Source organism: Lissotriton helveticus, chromosome 1_1 (genome assembly GCF_964261635.1).
Source record: "Lissotriton helveticus chromosome 1_1, aLisHel1.1, whole genome shotgun sequence".
Lineage (NCBI taxonomy): Eukaryota > Metazoa > Chordata > Amphibia > Caudata > Salamandridae > Lissotriton > Lissotriton helveticus.
In genome coordinates, this window is record NC_136057.1 from 1,722,334,199 (window position 1) to 1,722,357,543 (window position 23,345).

General features: G+C 42.9%; 1 protein-coding gene across 1 annotated transcript in view; it reads right to left on the minus strand.

The window, feature by feature from the left end:
* Positions 1-936: 936 nt before the first annotated feature.
* The window catches only part of LOC144833162 (keratin, type II cytoskeletal cochleal-like), a 484,567-nt gene continuing 462,158 nt past the window's right edge, over positions 937-23,345 (minus strand). The window contains exons 7-9 of the mRNA XM_078689147.1: positions 1,960-2,180; positions 1,491-1,525; positions 937-1,390 (exon numbers count right to left, since the gene is read on the minus strand). Of these exons, the coding sequence (XP_078545273.1) occupies positions 1,080-1,390; positions 1,491-1,525; positions 1,960-2,180 (567 nt within the window). The 3' untranslated portion in view covers positions 937-1,079. The remainder of the gene's footprint in view (positions 1,391-1,490; positions 1,526-1,959; positions 2,181-23,345) is intronic.

Below are 23,345 nucleotides of genomic sequence, written 5' to 3' on the forward strand. Positions count from 1 at the left end.
GCAGCCCGCTGCTGCTCAGGGGGCTGCATGTAAACGTCAGGAGGGCCCCATGCGGCCCCCGGGCCATACTTTGAGAGGTCACTTATCTAGAGTAACACAATGCAACGCTAATCGCAGCATTGGATTACTCTGCCCCCGGGAGGCGTTCCATGGTTAGAACATGGGTGTTCCTACGCACCCACCCATTTATTATGGTGCATTCCCAGATTCACCACTACTGGTAGACCTGGTAATGCATCAAAATACTACGCCTCCCTAGGTGAGGCGTAACAGGGAGAAATATCGTAACATGGAGAAATATCTTTATTTCTCCTTACCATTTCCTCTTTCTATGTGTGCTAAATTCTGCAGCATACATAGAAAGAGGGAAATGCCTCTGAGGATTGTTTTTGTGCAGGAAGGTGTCCCTTCCTGAACAAAAACAATCCTGCCTGAAATGCAGACACCCTTGCACCACTGCACAAGCGTGCCTGCGTTGGCGCTAGGCAGAACATTTTGCACCAGCGCAAGGAAAGGACAGGAATGTGCTGTATAATGTTAAATATGGAGCATTCCTGCCCCTACCCTTTCATGCAGCGTAGTAAGGTGGCTTGCTGCATTGCGCTGCTTGAAAGCTTGATAAATGTGCCCCCTAGACTGTATGAACAATAAGAAGATACACTATCGGTTTCAGATGGCTGAATGGTTGGAAATAAGTGACCTAAATATAAGAAATATGGTCCATTGATAACACCTTCGTTTGTTTCGACTCTCGTGATTAGAAGCAAACTTGGAACGTCTTCTTCCACCCTTGCAGTTCCCTATATGAGTGATGACAATTGTAAGCTCATTAGCGCCACGTGCGTGGTTGAAAGTCATCCATCGGACCCTGGCATAATGGGTATTGACATTCATGGGGAAATGAGGACCTTGAAGATTGAATAAAAGACAACTAGCTGATCAGTGATGCATTTATTAATGATTAGTTTAGGTTAAACATGACGTACCAATTTCACATCTACTTCAAATGGTTTATGTTTGTTTTTTGCAGGCCTTTGAAAAATTTAGTGGTTGTTCCTTAATTCGTTTAGTGTCTTTTACTAAAACCATTTAGATATTTGAGAACTTGTTGAAATAATTTTAACATTTGAGCTAACACCTCCAGAACTGTGTTCAGTAGATATAGGACCACTGCCAGAGGAAGAGCCTTCAGCCCTGAAATCGCCCCTGTTGCTCTGTCCTGCAGAACTGAAAACTCCTCTAGAACTTTGTCCACTGGAACTGAAACTTCCTCCAGAGCTGTATCCTCCTCCAAATCGTCCACTTCCAGCGTTGAAACTTCCACCGCCTAGTCCGCCTCCTGTGCCGTATGCACTTCCATAACCACTGCCACTGCTAGAGCTTATCACAGCTGCAAAGACACAGTTATGTTTACAACAGTAGGCAATCAATCTGAAGCAGCAACAGCATACATATAAAAGCAACACAGGCTGTTAGGACAAGTGACTTACAGATGCTCACAGCTCCAATTCCTTCTCCTGCAAGCCTGTTAGAATAAAAAAGGATAAAGTAGCAGTTATTTCTAGCATGGGGACCGACGTCATGATGTTCACTTATTTAAGGTATGCTTTCGGCCTCATGTAATCAAACACTAAGGCAAAATGGTGTGATGCTTACCACTCACACTCAATCCTAATGTGATGGTTCATTGTTCTTATGATAAAACCCTTAAGACTTGTAGCAATGACAAGCAATAATAACGTCCCAACGTTCTCATAAATAGCTGCATTGCTCAAGCCTAATTACCGTACAGCGCTCTGATGCCAGAACTGGGCTTTTGAGGACTCATTGAAAAACATAAATATACTAAACATTGCTTAACATTAAAAGTACATGTCTGCGTTGCCCCTAACATTCCAACCAATTTTTAGCTGGCTGTTGAATGCATGCCTCTAATAACTTTGATTAGACTGTTCCTACCTTCTCTCTTCTCCCTCCAGCAGTTTCCTATAGGTGGCGATCTCAATGTCCAAGGCCAGCTTTACATTCATCAGCTCTTGATACTCGCGGAGCTGACGATTCATGTCTTGCTTGACTGTTTGTAGGGCCGCTTCTAGCTCAGTCAGTTTATATTTGGCATCCATCAGGGCATTCTCGCCACGATCTTCTGCCTCGTTAATAGCAGCTTGCACGTTAGCTTTCTGTAGTTGATCAAAAACAGATTTAAGAACCTCACTGTAAAGCGTTCTCTGGCAATGGATCACATAGATTCACATTCTTTAATGCGTAATACCCCATAATTCGTTAGGTTTTGCAGAGTAGCCTAATAAGTGATACGTACTTGCAGTATTCCATTCTCTTTAAATCCACAATAGAAAAAAACCTACAAAATCAAATTTTAAATACATTTTTTCTATATTTTATATTCTTTTTTCTCCTCGCGATTACTTTTTGGATTGTTGTCCTTATCTTATTTTTAGCACCAATAATGTTTTTTGTCATACTTTATATATAGATTTTTCTAAGCTATTTGTTTTAAGGGCTATTGAAATAAGGCCATATAGATACTGCACTTTTATGTCAAGTGCAAGTGTCGTTTCAAAGTGGTTCACAAAGAAAAGCATCTCACAGCTTCATGTAAAATATGTTGAAGGCTTTGTCAACTATGTGAAAAGCAAACATGGTGACATTAAAAAAATAAAGAGGAAAGAGGTTTCGGCACAACATCAGGGAAAACATTTCCATTATTGAAGGGACAGGACTTCTGACAGAAGGGAATGGATAATGTGTGGCTGTTGAATGGTGGGTTTTAGAGTGCTTTTATGCTACCGCTTCGGGATAAGGGCAACCCTCAGTAAAAATTGGGAAAACAAGCTTTGGTTGGTGGTCAATGCGGCTTCTTTTCTGCCGCCAGAGACCGTTTGCTAGGTGGACATTAAACTACAGGCAGTTGGAGCCGGATGATGTCAGACTTCACTTTGGATGAAGTTGGGAAACTTTTACCACCTTCGCAAAATGTGAAGTTCTTTGGTTTTGCAGCATAAATTAAATATGTTGCTGAGACTCATTTCACAGTTGACTGAGATTGGGCCGTTCAAGCTAATAAATCCCAACTTCTTCGGTCATGCAGAAGGTAAAATAAGTAATTTGGAGACAGAGAACATGAATGGCATTTCCTCAAGAATAGGATAAAGAACAAGATATTGAGGAATGGTACTTTTGGTTTACTATTTTCATGGCTTCCACTGGGTGTCTTCTACTTCCAAAGGCATAAGTTAGCTAAAGAGCTTTGGGGGTGCAGTATGTTAAAATAACTTATTGACATTTAGGGGGTCATTAGGATGATGGGCGGATTTTGTCCGTCCGCCATAAGGACGGGGGTCCCGTGGGGGGTATTAGGATGTGCCCGCCACAGTGGCGGGCACATACTGCATTTTTAGCATTGTGGCGGGCGGTGCTCTCTGCACAATGCTAAAAATGCATTTCAGCATATGCATTAACAAAGCGACAGGCACCGCGCGGTGCCTGCCGCTTTGTTAATGCAAATGAAGGGGGGTACCACAGGTACCCCTCGTGTGCACCTGATGGAGCAAGGATTCGCACGTAAAGCGACTTGCTTGTATCAAGAACCTCAAATAATGTTAATAAGTATAATCAACCTGTTCGTGTTACTAATATTGCACATTTCTACATTACACGGGGTGTCCCAGTGACGCTTGCCTATGTGTTTACTCATCCTAAAATGCTTGCCACTAAAATGGCTGCTGCTGTGCGGGAATTTCTTCTGCGCATGCGTCGGGTATACCCATGTGACGTGACGTACTCGCAGTTCTGGTGGGAACTTTTCGCACTTGTGCATTAGCAATAAGATGGCTGCTTTATGTTCTCACATGCCAAAGCTTGCACTGCAGCTTTTGCTATGCTGTTTGTCCTTGCACTAATCCTAATGCTATAGTTATTATAAAGTAATGGGAGTCATATAGGGATTCCTGGTATACAGTGTAATCCTTTATTTCTGTGTTCTAAATTGTTTTCCTTTACTTTTCATGTATCGAATCTCTTGGGCCTGGGAGGTGCTTATTACTCCATCTTTGAAGTCCTTACTGCGCATGTCACCCTAGCAGAGGGAAGAAAACCTTGTACCAGTGGAACCCAGCCAGCTGGCAGCCACAGCCAAGATGCTCCTGGGAACCGACCTGTAACCCAGCAAGACAAAGCTGAACTGTACTGCATTTGAAACAATTGTAATAAAATTTGTATTAGCCATTGTTAGGTGAAAAGTAGATGTCATCTGAACCCCAAATTCACTGGGAGGTCCCAGAAATGCAAATTGTGGGCTTGAGAAAGTCAAATCCTAGTTGGTGTGATGACCTGTCCTTTCTTTTGACCAATCGAAATTGGGGATTCTTACACTTGCAACATTTGGGGGGTGTACACTGACCCGAAAACAGTATAACTAGCCTAGGTATAGCTAGAGAAGTTGTCCGAATAGCTGACCTGTCACTGACCTAGCGCACTCAATAGCTGATCGAGAAACAGTGGTGCTGCGGAGCACTCTGTCTGTAATTTCCAGAAACCCATTCGAGGTTTTGGAAACCTTAAGTGCTGGCGGAGCACTTTGCTGGGGAATTCGATAACCCAATCGGGGTTCTGACTGATAGCTGCAGAGAAGGTGTAGCGCAGGCGTTGCAACTGAACTGTGGGTGCTGGTCTTACCTTGGTGGTCCCATCCTGATCTTAATCTGGTATTCCTGTCCTATCCTGGGTTTCCATTCTGCACCTGCTGGCCTACTGGCGTCTATCTTCCTTGGGGTTCCTACTGTCCTTAACTGACCCGTGGCCAGGGTTGGTCTCCACACCGTACTAGGTAAATATAAAGCTGTTAGGGAAACACACTTGCATCCTTTATCCTTATCTTTGCCTGAACCTTTACTAAATCGTAATTGCATATATCCCTTGTTTTACCCTACCTGTTTATAATTACTGAAATCGTGAAAGTGCTTTCATTAGCTTGTTCCATTTTTCCCCTACCTTATAGGTGAATAAACACTGTCTCTGAATAAATAGATGTTCCTTCTCTTTACCCACCCTTTACTGAATTAAAGTAATTGCTCTGAATGTTAGCGTGTTCCAGTTTTACCTATAGCTACTTGGTATCTCAAAATTCCCGTAGTACAAATTAAAGTTCTTTTTTCTTACCCACCTTCAAGGGGTAATATACAAACTGTGAGATTCTAGTATGTCCCTTATTTTTCCCGTCCTTTAGAAATTCACAATTTCTAGTCCGATCTCAAAGTTATCTATTTTTAGCATGTTCCGTTCTTACCTTCCCTTAAGAGTCCTAAATGGTTGGCTTTATCCTTTTCTTGCATAGCTATACAATTTTCGTGCTTCTAATCATTGATAGTTTAATTGTTGTAAACATTTTACTTTCTGACTTTGAAGAAGATTAGATAAAGACTTTGAAAACTTCCCGTGTCTCTGGTTATTACATGAGTGCAAAGAATATAAATGGTATTTGTATTTTGGTGTCTGCCTTTCTTTTACAGCCAGCTCCCTGATCCATGGTGATCATAGGTACCCGTGACAGTGGATTGGTAAGTCGGGTACATTTGAGATAAATAGGAAGGAACTGGGTTGCTGTTAGTAGTGTGTAGGTTACCCGATTAATGAACATGGTAAATTGAATTTATGGGCCCAATGTGTATATGGTAAAATTATAGTCGGGTGACCTGCGCGCTCTAACAGTAATTTTCTGGTAGCAGAGGAAATAGTTAGGGACTAGTTAAAGTTACGTAGGACTAGTTAAGATAGGTTATTTGCTGCTAACTGTGAAAATTTTGCTGCTAAAAGTATCGATCGATCAAATGTAAAATTGTTGTTTTATTGCTTTGAAAAATTATGAAATGTTTTAAATTGTTTTTCTTGCTGTTATATTGATATATGTACTAATACACTCGTTAGTGATTGTTACATGTTTGTCTGGAATCCCTGGGGGCAGAATAGCGGGTGGTGAGGAGAATCCACATCGCAAGTGAGGTCACTTACCTGAGGAAAATTGGTGGAGGTTAGGCAGAACTGGAAGCACTAATTAGGGTTTCTGTATAAATGTATGAATAAATGGTAGCAAAGAGTTCGCTGGCAAAACTTATATTGTGATATAACCTAGTAAGGGTCACACGGAAGGAGTAGCAGGTTCATCTGAGCTTGATTGATAGCAAAGGGGTTCGCTGGTGAAACTTTTGGCTTAGTATATATCCCAAAGTGGATGAGTCGAAGGAGTAGCAGGTTCTCTAATGCTGTGTGAAGGGTAGGCAGAAGGGTTCTACTCGCAGTATTTGAAAAGTAAATAGAAGAAGTTTACTTGCAGTGAAACAAATCTTTTCTTTCTAGACACTCGAGTACAGTGGCGAATGTTTTACGGTGTAAATTAAACAGAGCACTTGCACTTTAAAAGGTAGAAATTGAGTTTCCGTTACCTTGTAAAGGAGGGAGTCAGTTGCGGAGCTGCGCTGACGTCACTCAGTGCCGCGCTGATATTGGTCGAGACAGCGGGCGGGTAGCTGAGACAGCATTGTGAAGGAGGGGTGAGCACAGGAGCGTGAGAACTCGTTTACGAGAAACGCCGCGCACCCATTGGTTGAGACAGTTTGAAATCGCGCATTTGATTGGTTGCACGAAAATAAAAGACGCATTTGTATTGGAAGTGATTTTGTAAACAAAAAGTAATTTGCGAAAAGGTATATGTGGTATTCGAGACATCCAGAGTCCCGACCGGATCCTAGATATCAAGGGTTTGTAAGGGATCAGTGGAGAACGTCTAGAAATTGCATTATGTTCGGAAGCAAGAGGAAAATGACTCTTGTAAACAAGGTAAAGAATTATTTCAAAAAAGATAAGCCTATCAAAACTAGAGAAGGAGTTATCATTCCACCACCTAATACTCCTGCATCATTTATGATGTTTGACAAAGAGGATACCATGCTTGCGTATTGTTGGAAAATTGGGTGGAGTATACTAAAGATGACGGAATTTTGGCATTCCCGTTAGAAGGTACATTTAATGGCAGGATTTTGTTCAATTTGAGGACTCGAATGAATGATTTACATCCCAGACCTAGACTAACGCAGTATGAGGCGCTAGAAGAATGGGAAATAGAAGCTTTTGAGAGAGACAGACCCAGAAATGACAAAGGGTTGACAAAATTTTACCCGAAAGTAAATAGAGACACCCGAGAAAAAAGAATGAAAGAATGGAGACAGAACATGATGGTAGAAGGACTATACCCTGTAATAACAGTAGAAGAACCCATGGGTGGGAAAAGGACAGAGAAAACAAAGCATTTAATGACCAGTGGTGACTCAGATGATGATTATCTGGAGGAATTGTTAATGAAGATTCCACCACCTTATAATGAAGGTTCAAGATCCTTAAGGGCACGAGATACATGCCTGAGACCGCCTTATCAGGAGGACTCAAGACCCTTAAGTACGGGAAATCCATTCCTGAAACCTAATTATGGTGATGGACCAAGTATGACACACCCAACTGCCCCGAATTTTAGTCCTCCGTTAGTTCCGCAATTATTACCCCATCTTTAGTACAGCCGAGAAAAGAGCCCTTAATTGTAGATGATCAGGCAAGTGAATGTGAATCTGTGATTTCCTTGATGGATGTACCGATAAGGGAACCAGAAGGGGGTTCACAGAGAAAGAACAATCCTTTCACTTCGAGAGAAGTGCAGATTGAGTCTTCTACGGGTACTAGAAGTGCCACGGTAGTGACTCCTGAAGAAATTGAATGATGGAGCCGAGAATTAGAAAAACAAATTCCTCAGCCGAAACCATTAGATATTTAGAAACTGAGAATAGAATTGGAAGAAATGATGGCTGGAAATGTGGGTTTGGACAGACTGAACACCCTGACTGAGGAAGAACTGCTATTTATTTGCAAAAGTATCACCCGAAATACCAGAGTGTTCCATGAGAAATTAATGAACACTGTGGCCAGCATGGGAATAGATATTGGTAAATCTAAAGTGTTGCAAAATCCCTACAGAGCAGAATTCTCAGACAAAGATTTAGAAAACATGAACGTGTCAGGGAAAAAGGTACAGATCAGAGAATTCTTAAACCTGTTACAAAAATGGGGAGAATTAGAAAAATGGAACGCCAGGTGGGCAAAGAAAAAAGAGGAAATTAGATCCAAACAAATGGCTTCTGAGTATGTATTAAAGGAAGCAGACAAGGCAGAAAAATTATATCCTATGCGAGAAGTGCCAGGTGCAGGGTATGTACATGTTCCATGGTCCAGACAGGATATTGTGTCCTTTACAAATGACTTCCCAAAATTACGAGAAAAACCTGTAGATTGGTATAGACAGGTCGAGAGGTTTGTGAAAGTTCAGAAATGTCTCCTGAAAGATCTAGATGGGTTCTTTGACATTGTAGTTCCTGTAGATTTATGGTCAGAATGTAAAATTGCTATTGATTGGCCTAGTGAGGAATACCCTAGGGACCCAAACACAGGGGCTCCTTCAGCAGATGTAATGAAAAAATACAATCAGGTAATATTGCATCTAAAAGGAAAGGTGCCTGCAAAGGAAACTGATTGGACCCGAATAGACAGAACTACCCAAAATCGAGATGAAACTGTGCATTCTTATTATGAACGACTATTACAGGTGTTCAAAACGTACAGTGGACTGGACAACATTGAGATGAAAGATATGACCCACTTCATTTATCGATTTGTGCTAGGGTTAAGGCCTGAGATTTCGCAGTGGATAAAAGACATTAAAATCTGCTGGCAGTCTAAACCAATTGATGAGGTCCTGAAGTATGCTAAATATTGCGAGGATGAATTGGCAGATAAACGGAAAGAATTAAAGGAAAAGGTCATGTGGGCACAGGTAAAATTAGCAGAACACCAGGAACAACAGCTAAATAAATTGACCAGTAATCAGAATCAAGGCCCCGGGGGTGGAGGAAAGCCCAGAGTAAAAATGAGCCGAGAGGAGGCCAAAAAGAAGTTTCCATGTCACGGGTGCGGACAGATAGGGCACTGGAGAGACGAGTGTAAGGCTGTGCAGAATGGTAACGTGCAAATTAATGATTTAAATCCACAGATGCAGAATGAGAAACCACGGAATACACAGCAACAGGTAAAACAGAATCAGTTGCCTCGTGCACCTAGACCAAATTATAGGAGCAAAGCACAACAGGGTGAAGACACCAAAGTGTGTGAAGGAAGAGAGAATAGAAATGCAGCAACTTCACAATTTCTGTTAAATGACACGTTTCTCTGTGATGACACCTACTGACGGTGCCTGAGGGGGAGGACGAGGAGTGCGTGCTTGGCGCCTCCTTGCCGGTGGACCAGACAGGGCCATACATTGAAGGAAAGGTTGAAGGAAATGATGTCACCTTTCTGTTGGACACTGGTGCTACCCGTTCTACTGTGAGAACAGCAGACGTTCCAAACCTACCCCTCTCGGGAGAAGCGATCCAGTAGTGGGCGTTTCTAATCAGTTAATTAGTACCCCAGTTACAGAACCCATGGAAATTAAAATTGGAAATTTTAAAGAGATGCAGAGATTTGTTGTTTGTGATTCCAGTCCTGTAAACCTGTTAGGACGAGATTTGTTGTGTAAAATGAACTGTACTTTCTTTTGCACACCAAATGGTGTCGAAATTCAGACCCCAGACGAAGACGGAATATACAAATTAATGTTAGCAAGACCCGACTCAGAAATTAAAAGTCTGACAATACAACACAATTACCTGAAGAACTCCATGAGACAGTGAAACAGGAAGTGTGGGATTTTACTGGAAAAGATGTAGGATTAATGGCAAATGTTGACCCAATTAAAATAGCCATAAAAGAAGATGCAGTCTACCCAAATACTAAACAGTACAAAAATGAGTGCAGAAGTGAAGGCAGGAATTGCTATAGAAATAAAAAGATTACTAGAAGCAGGAATTTTGCAAGAAGTGTTGAGCAGTCCTTGTAACTCACCGATAATTGGCATAAAGAAACCTAGTGGTAAGTACAGGGTAGTACAGGACCTGCGCAAGGTTAACGAAAATGTGGTCCCTTGTTGTCCTGTTGTGCCAAAACCTGCAGTGATACTATACCAAATTCCATGGAATGCTGGATGGTTTACCGTCATTGACCTATGTCATGCATTCTTCTCGATTCCATTGCATCCAGACAGCAAATTTCTTTTCTCATTTGAGTTCGACAGTCACGTCTACGTCTGGAATCGCGTCCCTCAGGGGTACACAGAAAGCCCCTCAATTTTTAATCAGATTCTGAAAAAGTGCCTTGAAACCCTAATATTGCCCGGAAAATCAGTTCTGGTGCAATACATATACGACCTTTAGATTGCCTCTAAAAGTCGAAAAGACAGTGTGACTGACACAATTGCCTTGCTGAACCATTTAGGTGAGGGAGGGCATAAAGTATCGCCAGAAAAGCTGCAATTCTGTACCACATCAGTGAAATATCTGGGGCACCAGATAGAGAGAGGTATCAGGAAAGTTACCACAGAAAGAATTAGGATAATTCGAAACATGGAATTGCCAAATACCCAGAAAGAAATCAGAATGTTCCTTGGAGTTGTAGGATACTGTAGGCAGTGGATTGTGGGATTTGCAGTCCTAGCAAGACCATTGATAAAAATGACAAAGAAAGGAGCAAAAGATCCTGTAGAGTGGGATGACGAAAGCATGACTGCTTTTGTAAAACTGAGAGAGTGTCTCTGTACTGCTCCTGCATTAGGAATGCCTGACTGAGTTCAGTACAAAACCACGCCCAGACATAAAAGAGAACCCTCTGATTAGAGAAGATTATGAGCTGTTTGTAGACGGCTCATGCATGAGACATGAGGAAGGTGGCCTAAGCGCTGCCTACTCTGTGTGCACTCTAGGAAGTCCAGTGGAAGCATCCTATTTACATGGGGTCAAGTCTGAACAAATAGCTGAATTGGTTGCTTTCACAAAAGCCTGTAAATTTGGGAGGAACTCGAAAATAACCATATATACTGATAGCCAGTATGGTTATGGGGTTGTGCATGACTTTGGCCAGCTGTGGATGCAAAGGGAGTTCCTGACTTCTTCAGGCACCCCTATCAGAAATGGAAAATACGTGCAGGATTTACTGGAATCAATCCAGTTACCAGAAGAATTGGCTGTGGTCAAGTGTGCTGCTCACAAATCTGGCGATGACAAAGTGACAGCAGGTAATTGATATGCTGACCAGTTAGCCCAACATTGTGCAAGATACCGAATTTCAATCAATATAAAGGTTGGGGGAAAGGGAAACAGCTGCCAACTTTTGATGCTAGAGGAAGTGAATACATGGGAGGAAGTGAGAGACTTACAAGAAGCAGCAGAACCACAGGAAAAACAAAGATGGAGAAACTTTGGTTGTCGAAGGAGAAGTGAAGATGGTGTCATTGTTTACCTTGATGATATGCCTGTGTTGCCAGACTGTAGGCTTGCTCCTAATGCTAGGTTAATACATGGGGACACACATATAGGCAGAGATGCGATGATTCGCATGTTCCGCCAGACATGGTTCAATTCGAAATTCAGAAACGTAGCAGAGGCACTCTGCCAGAGGTGTTGGATCTGTCAACAATTTAACCCTGGAAAGAAAACTGTACTGTTACCAGGGAAAATTGGAAAGGCAGAAGGCCCTTTTATTAGATTACAACTTGACTTTATTCAGTTGCCCCCTTGTCGAGGAATGAAATACCTACGTGTCATTGTCTGCCCGTTTTCAAAATAGGTGAAAGCTTTCCCTGCACGTAGAAATGACAGCATCACAGTAGCACAATTATTGCTTAGGGAACTCATACCTCGTTACGGTTTCCCAGTCTTAATTGAATCTGACAGAGGAAGTCATTTCCAGAATGAAATAATAAAGCAAATCTGTGAAGCATTCAAAATCACGCAAAAACTGCACTGTGCATATCGCCCAGAGGCTTCTGGAGTAGTAGAACAAATAAATGGCACAATCAAATCAAGATTGGGAAAGATGTGTGAATACACTCAATTGGAATGGCCAGATGCTCTGCTTCTTGTGTTGATGGGACTCAGGAGTATACCAGACCGGAACACGGGTTTGAGTCCCCACGAGATCCTGATGGGAAGAGCAATGCAGCAAGCATTGGTACCAGGATACAAAATAATAGGCATATCTGATGATTTGGTACTGGAATACTGTAAAGAGCTGGCTGACCAAGTGCGTTCTATATCTCACCAGGTTGGGGGAGACGCCGTCGCTAGGCCGACGACTCCAGTACATGACCTGAATCCAGGTGACTGGGTCATAATAAAGAAGCACACTCGGAAAAGTTGCCTTGGACCAAGGTGGGGAAAGCCACGACAGGTGATCCTGGTAACCACCACAGCTGTAAAGTGTGCAGGAGTACCTCGCTGGATCCATGCCAGCCACACGAGGAAAGTGACTGAACCTGATGAAACTGAGGCTGAAGGTTGCACAGCTGAAGGATCCCAAGATATCGGTCCTGAAGTAGCTCAAGAAGAACAACCGAGCTCCAGTCAAGGAGATTGGGTCCCAATAATCGATCTGACAATCGACCCTATACGAACCAGCAGACAGACCTATTTAGATAGTTAGTGGGATAGTGAGGACGAGACAGGTGAAGAAGAAGCTACTCAGATCATCGAAATCCACGTTAAATCTGATTCTGAGGAGGACCAGATAGGGAGAGAGCAGGTAATTGACACTCCACCAAGAACACCTGCACCAGAAGAGGGACAGATAGAGATTAGGGCGGCAGTTCAAGCGGAAGAAAATCAAGAGTTCGAAGAGCTTGAGCAGAAACAGATAGGACTAGACAATTGTGTTCAGGAAAAAGAGATCGAAACAGATCAAAGCCAAAATCAGCATACACCTGAACAAGGCCAGTTTAGGGACCAGGCAGAAGAAACAGATGAAAGACCTGGGCCTAGTCAGTTAGGGAACAATACAGAAGACAAACTTGATCCCAATGTGCCATCACTGAATGAAAACAAAAGGGTGTTTGAAGAAGGCCAAGACACAGTGCCAGTTAAAAGACTCAGAAAAGGTGACTCAGTACCTAGATTTGTGAAAAGACTGAGATTGCGTCTAAAGACGATAAACGAGGAGCCTGAACAGATAAATGAGGTCTCGAGTCAAAATGACCCAGTGGTGACAAAACCAAAGAGAAGAAGTGCTCGCATCAGGAAGCTGAATAACAAGTACCCGAGTCCTGAGTGGACTTACTTTGTATTGGAGGAATTTGAGAATCTGGAAATAAGTGACAAAAGTGATGAAAGTGCTGAAGAATTGATTGCTGAACTGACCAGTGAAGAAGCAAACCCAACCTGAAAAGTTACTCGAGTAAGCAAGCTGTGCAGAGTTACAAAGAGGGTTTGAAGCTTCTTTTGAGCCAAAATGTCTGATTCTTCTGTGAATGGGAGACCGAGACGAGGTTGTTGTAAAACATGCTGCCAAGTATGTTTATGTAGTGTAGCAATAGTACTGATACTGTGGATAGGACTAACTATAACTATTCCTTCTATGATGAGTAAAAACCCAAGTCTGTACCCTAATAATAACCTACCTGATGACACTGTAGAATCACACACCAGAAGTACACCACAAAGAGTAGACGTACTAGACAAACCACTTAGCCTGAAACAAACAAAGCTAGACTGAGAAGCACCAGATGAGGAAGGATTACACTTTAACAAAATTAAGAACAAAACTCATTTAAATGTTTTCGCAAACCTGTTAGTACATTATGTAGAAGCTATGGAAATAGATGACTGTTATGTCTGCATGAAGCTACCCACTTCAGTAGCTGAAGGTGTGAGTTATCATCACCTGCCCTTAACCTATGGAATTTCCTGTAGTATTCTAACTAGTTTATTCTATAGAAAAGGACCTTTACAGTATTACTATTCAAATTCTGATGTGACATTCTCCAAACTTCCTGTCAGAAGAAACCTGAACCCTGTACATACAACTAGAGATGTAGCAAAATACATGAGTGATTATTTTCTAACTGTAGGAAAAATAAATATAGATGATGCACACACAAATAACTTGACCTGTTCATTACACGATAAGGAAAAAGAATTTCTGAATATGGTAGAGAAAAGAAGAGAAAGTTTCCAAAAGAAAGCCAAAGACAAGAACCAGAAAATCCCTAAATGGGCAGAGAGTGTAGGAAGCACCTCAAATGGTGGAGCTAATGCTGCCTTGTTGCTGGATTTCGAAAAGAAAGGGAAACTTTGTCTTCATAGAGAAATGACTAGTTATTATAACAATATTTTCATTGGTTCCAGTGAATGCGAACATAATTACAAGGTAATTGGGGGTTGGGGTTTCAAAGATGGGTCAGAGTCTGTGTTCCCTGGAATTTATTTTATATGAGGAAATAAGGCTTATTTCAAATTGCCCGACCATTGGTACGGGAGCTGTTATTTTGGTATTGTCTTCCCAAAGATATACCATGTGGGGAAAATCACTGGAAGCACTGAAAAGACTAATGAATTAGCGCGTACTAAAAGAGAAAGTGCTGGTGAAATTGTAGGAGATATTTTTAGTGCACTGATACCTGCAGTGGGAGTGGTTCTGAATACACACAGAATTTGCAAATTGTCAACAGTAGTGGATCGGTTATCTACTGACACTGCTGGAGGTTTCCTGATGGTCAACACCGAATTGGTTGCGGTGAGATCAATGGTTTTACAGAATAGACTTGCTCTTGATACCCTATTGGCAAAAGAGGGCGGAGTCTGCAGAATGTTGAAAGCGCAACATTGTTGCACTTACATACCTTACAAAAGTGTAGAAATCAAAGGGTATGTGAGGAACATTACAAATTTGGAAAAAGAGCTCAAACCACTTGAGGTTGACAGTGCATGGAAGAGACTTACTGATGGTCTCTCCGCCATAGGTCATTGGATTTCCAACTTAGGTAAAAGTCTTTTAAGTAAAGTACTGATGCCAATTGCGGGGATAGGTTTAGCAATATTCATTATATTCATATGCTGCAAATGTCGCAAACACCAAAAGAAATACAGTGTGAACAAGAGAGGAGTAAAGAGAAATGCGGATGAACTTGAATTAGAGGAACTTAATAATTGGATTTATAAAAGGGTGAAAAATTCTCACCCTAATAAAGAGACTACAGAAAAGCTGAAGCAAATGTTTGAGGAGATTGAACTGGGAAAAATGTGAGAAGTTGGCATCTGGTTCCATTAATTTGTGATGATATAAAATATGATCAAAGAGGGGATTGATGGAGCAAGGATTCGCACGTAAAGCGACTTGCTTGTATCAAGAACCTCAAATAATGGTAATAAGTATAATCAACCTGTTCGTGTTACTAATATTGCATATTTCTACATTACACGGGGTGTCCCAGTGACGCTTGCCTATGTGTTTACTCATCCTAAAACGCTTGCCACTAAAATGGCTGCTGCTTTGCGGGAATTTCTTCTTCGCATGCGTCGGTCATACCCATGTGACGTGACGTACTCGCTGTTCTGGAGGGAACTTTTCGCGCTTGCGCATTAGCAATAAGATGGCTGCTTTATGTTCTCACATGCCGAAGCTTGCACTGCAGCTTTTGCTATGCTGTTTGTCCTTGCACTAATCCTAATGCTATAGTTATTATAAAGTAATGGGAGTCATATAGGCATTCCTGGTATACAATGTAATAATTTATTTCTGTGTTCTAAATTGTTTTCCTTTACTTTTCATGTATCGAATCTCTTGGGCCTGGGAGGTGCTTATTACTCCATCTTTGAAGTCCCTACTGCGCATGTCACCCTAGCAGAGGGAAGAAAACCTTGTACCAGTGGAACCCAGCCAGATGGCAGCCACAGCCAAGATGCTCCTGGGAACCGACCTGTAACCCAGCAAGACGAAGCTGAACTGTACTGCATTTGAAACAATTGTAATAAAATTTGTATTAGCCATTGTTAGGTGAAAAAGTAGATGTCATGGGAACCCCAAATTCGATGGGAGGTCCCAGAAATGCAAATTGTGGGCTTGAGAAAGTCAAATCCTAGTTGGTGTGATGACCTGTCCTTTCTTTTGACCAATCGAAATTGGGGATTCTTACACTTGCAACATTTGGGGGATGGTACACTGACCCGAAAACAGTATAACTAGCCTAGGTATAGCTAGAGAAGTTGTCCGACTTGTCCGAATAGCTGACCTGTCACTGACCCAATGCACTCAATAGCTGATCGAGAAACAGAGGTGCTGCGGAGCACTCTGTCTGTAATTTCCAGAAACCCAATAGGGGTTTTGGAAACCTTAAGTGCTGGGGGAGCACTTTGCTGGGGAATTCGATAACCCAATCGGGGTTCTGACTGATAGCTGCAGAGAAGGTGTAGCGCAGGCGTTGCAACTGAACTGCGGGTGCTGGTCTTACCTTGGTGGTCCCGTCCTGATCTTAATCTGGTATTCCTGTCCTATCCTGGGTTTCCATTCTGCACCTGCTGGCCTACTGGCGTCTATCTTCCTTGGGGTTCCTACTGTCCTTAACTGACCCGTGGCCAGGGTTGGTCTCCACACCGTACTAGGTAAATATAAAGCTGTTAGGGAAACACACTTGCATCCTTTATCCTTATCTTTGCCTGAACCTTTGCTAAATCGTAATTGCATATGTCCCTTTTTTTACCCTACCTGTTTATAATTACTGAAATCGTGAAAGTGCTTTCATTAGCTTGTTCCATTTTTCCCCTACCTTATAGGTGAATAAACACTGTCCCTGAATAAATAGATGTTCCTTCTCTTTACCCACCCTTTACTGAATTAAAGTAATTGCTCTGAATGTTAGCGTGTTCCAGTCTTACCTTCCCTATAGCTACATGGTATCTCAGAATTTCCGTAGTACAAATTAAAGTTCTTTTTTCTTACCCACCTTCAAGGGGTAATATACAAACTGTGAGATTCAAGTATGTCCCTTATTTTTCCCGTCCTTTAGAAATTCACCATTTCTAGTCCGATCTCAAAGTTATCTATTTTTAGCATGTTCCGTTCTTACCTTCCCTTTAGAGTCCTAAATGGTTGGCTTTATCCTTTTCTTGCATAGCTATACAATTTTCGTGCTTCTAATCATTGATAGTTTAATTGTTGTAAACATTTTACTTTCTGACTTTGAAGAAGATTAGATAAAGACTTTGAAAACTTCCTGTGTTTCTGGTTATTACAGGAGTGCAAAGAATATAAATGGTATTTGTATTTTGGTGTCTGCCTTTCTTTTACAGCTAGCTCCCTGATCCATGGTGATCATAGGTACCCGTGACAGTGGATTGGTAAGTCGGGTACATTTGAGATAAATAGGAAGGAACTGGGTTGCTGTTAGTTGTGTGTAGGTTACTCAATTAATGAACATGGTAAATTGAATTTATGGGCCCAATGTGTATATGGTAAAATTATAGTCGGGTGACCTGCGCGCTCTATTACACCCCCCCACCTATACGTCACTCTGGGGGCCCGCAGGGGGCCCCCAGAGTGAAGACCGCATGCCTTTCCGTGGCGGCATCGCCGCCGTGGAAAGGCACCTAACAATAACCATCATAATATGGCTGGCGGTGTCTGATAGACACCGCCACCATATTATTCCTTTTCCGCCCCGGCCGCAAGGCGACCAAAGGTAGCCAAATGCATAGGTGCAAACTGATGCCAGAAACCACTGTAGACCACAATGGAGGACTTCAGGAAAGATGCCGCTGGAGAAGACTTTGCAAGAGTCCGGTGGAATCCAAGGGTGGATTCTTGAAGAGGAGAATCTGTAAGCAGAGGAGACAGTGTCTATGCCACTTGTGGGTGACCCGGAGGCTCTTAAGAGCAATGCCCACTGACAATGGACTGTTCAAAGAAAATTACTGTGACTTTGTTGCTGCAGCTGTGAGGACCAGGCAATGCCGAGGACGACCAGGAGCCATGCATGAGCTGATCCCATGTCAAAAGTCGAGAACCAGGGGGTCGGTGTCCGGTGGGAGCACCAACACGCCTTGGCAACTGCAACAGGTGTGGAAAGCAAAGAAGGAGTAACATTGGGACCAGCAAGGTCCAAGGGACTCAAAACAAGCAGGAGAGTCAGAGCAGGCTCCAAGCAAGCATGGGAACCCACTGAAGCAGGAGAAGACCCTCAGGAGGACCCACATGCTAAAGGCACAGGAGTTGCAAGAGGACCTTGAGTAGCTCACCAAGAAGAAAGGTCCACGGTGCAGAGGATGCCGTGAAGATGCTATACTTGGCAGGAAGAGATGCTGAAGGCTGGAGATTCTTGTAGCCTGAAGATCTCTGGAGTGCAGCACCAACAAGTCTTTGTCAAGTCGACGTGGTGCACAGGGGTTTGCAGGGGTTTGGTTCTAGCGTTTCTGACGAGGGATTCTGTCTTTAAAATTGCAGAGCGGACTTGTCGGGCCTCGAGGGAGTTGCAGAACCACCACTTGTGTTGCTGAGCCTTTTGAAATCCATGGGACGTCAGGAGCAGCAGACCTGACAGCTTCGTTGTGGTGCCTGCAGATTCAGGGGAGTGACTCCTTCACTCCACTGGAGATTACTTTGGGTGTCCTTGACTGGAAACCCCTGGGCACCTATGTCTTAGTAATATATACTAGGAACTTACAAGGGTACACACTGTGCCAACTGTGGAGGTACAGAAGTACTTTCCAAGTCAAATTTCGGGAGGAAGCACAGAGACTGGGGTCCTGATTAGCAGGATCCCAGTCAGATTAGTAAAAAAAACACAGATTGACACCAGTAAAAAGTGTAAATATATATTTTAAGTAAATGTTCAGTTGTGCATTTCAAGCAGGAGACACACTAATGAGCGGTTGGTGTCGTATGTATTTATTTTTTGTAAATCTCCCACCCAGGCGTTATCATGGAGTCTATGCATTTACATGTCATACTACATTTGGAGTACTGTAATATGAGCTGTATATATCTTCAATTACTTTATGTATTTTAAACATTTAAATGTCAGTACTCACATTTTAAAATTGTAGATGGTGCAATCCAATGCATATGCCTGATAATATGTCTTCCATGTTTATTCATGCCTTGAGTGGGAGGGACTATTTATTTCACATAGATAATTAATCAGATGACCAAAACGAGTCTCTTTTGTGTCTTGAGGTCGAGGGTGACCTGTTTTAATAAAAGAAAGCCTTATACCGACTGCCTGATGTCCGTGGCCTTCTTCATTGAAGTTTCTTTTGGAGTTGGTGTTATATATATACAGTATATATATATATATAACACGCCCCTCGTTCAGGAGCACCGCAAAAAAACGACAAACTTTTGGCTTGAAGTGCTTGGAAGGCACATTGCGGCGCCCTCCAGCCTGTAGTGTCTTGGAGGTACTGGGGAGAGGGAGCAGGCAGTCTGTCTGCTTAAAGGAATGCCCGGCTGGGATGATATTCCGCCTGTTTTTTCCCACAATATTCAAAGGAGCCGGCGAAGCAACAAACGCAGTATCATGTGTGAAGATGGGTCACTATAGCACAATCTGACTGTTGTGTCTTTTCCTCATTGCGGGATTTGGTGCACTGTGCCCGAGGTCTCGTGGTTGGGATTACAGCGACATTGATCATCGGAGGAACTTTCCCTGTCTGCTTTCTACATCTATGAGTCCCAGCCAATGAGAACACTCGGTGTATTTAAACAACAGCCCCGCGAAATGATTCACCTTGACACATTCAGCAATTACCTGGCACTGATGAGGCACACGCCGAAACGCATCTGCCAGACGCTGTAACTGTGGACATCGCGATGCTTGGCAAAAGTGCACCGGTGGCATTAAAATTCAGTTTGGCAACCCGAGCATGTGTCAGACCTGTTTTTACGGAAAGCAGGATTGGAGGAATATATATATATATATATTTATATATACGCTTCTCACTCCGCACAGCGGCCGCTGTGCGAATGCAGTTCCACTCCAGCCTTTCACAAAACCAACGAAGAAAAGCACGTGTGCTAAATCTTATTTATTCATTTCGGTTCCAGCATATTTTGTAAACGGAAATCATAGAAAACCCAACGCGTTTCAGCGACCAACACTCGCCTTGCTCACGGGTAACTTATGTGTCCAAATGAAATGTTTAAATAAAGTTATTTCTTTCAAAGTGCACATGTGATTTCAGTGGCTGATTTTGTGCAAATGACATATACTATACAATTCTGACAGGTTGCTACTTTTCTTGTTTTCCCCTACTGATGCACAGGACTTTGAAGAAAATTACCTGAGGAATATCTCATCCCCTTTTTGTGATTGACAACACGTATTATCCTTTGAGACTGTCTTAAACTCCCACTGGGGATAGATGAGGATTCCAACATACTCTCTGATGGACAAGAGAATATGAATTTGATGTTGAAGAAATTGTTCCATGAATTTGGGTTATTGAGTGACCTTTATACATAATTGACCAATAATGTAAATAGGATTAGCATATGCAAGTTATTCTGCTTTTGATATGGATTATGGCCACCCAATTTTCCGTATGAGATTTTTGTGTATAATTTTGACAGACCTAGGATCACGTTATGGAATTTGATAGTTAACATAGGAGGAGTGTTAAAGATAATTCTTTTCTATTAAGACATAGCTAGTCCGCAACAGGGGTGATTTTCCACTTGGAATGGTACATAATAACTCAATTAACTAATATGGACTTACGAAAAGGGTAGCGTTCAAATAACTTGAGGATTTTCCACTTGGAATGATATTAATTCAATTAATTTACTTTATGAATACAGGATGATGAATATGGTGAGCCATAAGGAGTACAGAACTGTGTGTATATATAACCTGTGAACAGCACCACTATAAGATGGCCGCCAATGTTTATGGTTCCATGTCCTTTGTTTATGTTCACGTAATTTTCACTGAAATCACATGTGCACTTTGAAAGAAATAACTTTATTTAAACATTTCATTTGGACACATAAGTTACCCGTGAGCAAGGCGAGTGTTGGTCGCTGAAACGCGTTGGGTTTTCTATGATTTCCGTTTACAAAATATGCTGGAACCGAAATGAATAAATAAGATTTAACACACGTGCTTTTCTTCGTTGGTTTTGTGAAAGGCTGGAGTGGAAGTGCATTCGCACAGCGGCCGCTGTGCGGAGTGAGAAGCGTATACTTTTCAGGGCAACCTCTATCCCTGACATGCACCGCAGTCGTGGGTCCCGGTGATATGGAGGAAGTGAACTTGGATATATTTATATATATATATATATATATATGTATATATATATATATATATATATATATATATCATCACGCTCACTGGGGTGTCCAACAATTGAGCAGCACTCGAGCCACAAATTGCTTGTTCCCCATCAAGCCTTTATTTGGGACAAACAGCTCGCATTATCCAGTCCTTTAAAAGCAGCAGACCGCTGCCTGACGCGTTTCGAGATCAACTCTTCCTCAGAGGCAGTAGCGGTCAAAAGAGGCATGGAGGACTGCAGCTTCCTGAAATGCGAAATCATGGGTCCTGATTGGTCCACTCTGCATGAGTCACACGTTGCAGTCTGGGATTTGCAGTCCTTAATATTTCCTCAGATGGATGCCCCTTTCACATAAATGCTCTGATAAAGCCCTCAGTGAGCCCCGGAATGTGCGTCTGTTTTTATCCATGATTTGTGCTCCACCAAAGAGTACCGTAACATCGGGCTCCGTGGCCCCCTGTTTCTGGGGTGGTGCCGCTCGGCGGCAGGACCGCCGCCTCTACATCACGCTCACTGGGGTGTCCAACAATTGAGCAGCACTCGAGCCACAAACTGCTTGTTCCCCATCAAGCCTATATTTGGTACAAACAGCTCGCATTATCCAGTCCTTTAAAAGCAGCAGACCGCTGCCTGACGCGTTTCGAGATCAACTCTTCCTCAGAGGCAGTAGCGGTCAAAAGAGGCATGGAGGACTGCAGCTTCCTGATATGCGAAATCGTGGGTCCTGATTGGTCCACTCTGCATGAGTCACACGTTGCAGTCTGGGATTTGCAGTCCTTAATCTTTCCTCAGATGGATGCCCCTTTCACATAAATGCTCTGATAAAGCCCTCAGTGAGCCCCGGAATGTGCGTCTGTTTTTATCCATGATTTGTGCTCCACCAAAGAGTCCCGTAACATCGGGCTCCGTGGCCCCCTGTTTCTGGGGTGGTGCCGCTCGGAATATATATATATATATATATATATATATATATATATCCAACTAACCCCTCCAATGCAGAAAGGAAGAGGCCACACGGGGAATTGCCTCTGAAGCGCTTTATTTTAAACAGCATACTGGCATGATGCATTTCGGCTACAACAGCCGTCTTCGGATGCCTCTGTTTATTCAAGATGCTGTCCCACCCGCGCTTTTGAATAGTCCTGCACCCTCCCATTGGCGGGAGTGCATACAATCCCTGATCACCTGACTGCCCATCTGTAGCAGTGTTGTAGGCACTGCAACTCCCAGGAATCACTTGCCGGGACTGATGTGACGTGGGGAGTATGTTGATAATTCAATCCAAATAGGGTAATGCTGGGCAGGATAAAGCGCTTCGTGGCCGGTTTGGAAAGTCTTGAATGATGAAATACCAAAAGCGCTTCATTCGGCCCCCATATACATTCCAGCCTTGTTGAAATGAGTGTCCGCCAGGCTGTGAACAGGAAAGAAGTCTGACCTGTTCCTTGTAGAATCACAAGCTGTATTTCACAGCAGCCCTTTGCTTATCTCACTCGAAAAGGCGGGCTGAGATGAATCCGATACCTCGGGAACCAAAAAACTGCAAAGCAGACACCAGTAATCCCTCAGCCAACTTGCGGAATGGGGCCTCTCACACGCCTCTGGCCGGCGTGAAAACATCCAACTAACCCCTCCAATGCAGAAAGGAAGAGGCCACACGGGGAATTGCCTCTGAAGCGCTTTATTTAAAACAGCATACTGGCATGATGCATTTCGGCTACAACAGCCTTCTTCGGATGCCTCTGTTTATTCAAGGTGCTGCCCCACCCGCGCTTTTGAATAGTCCTGCACCCTCCCATTGGCGGGAGTGCATACAATCCCTGATCACCTGACTGCCCATCTGTAGCAGTGTTGTAGGCACTGTAACTCCCAGGAATCACCTTGCCGGGACTGATGTTACGTGGGGAGTATGTTGATAATTCAATCCAAATAGGGTAATGCTGGGCAGGACAAAGCGCTTCGTGGCCGGTTTGGAAAGTCTTGAATGATGAAATACCAAAAGCGCTTCATTCGGCCCCCATATACATTCCAGCCTTGTAGAAATGAGTGTCCGCCAGGCTGTGAACAGGAAAGAAGTCCGACCTGTTCCTTGTAGAATCA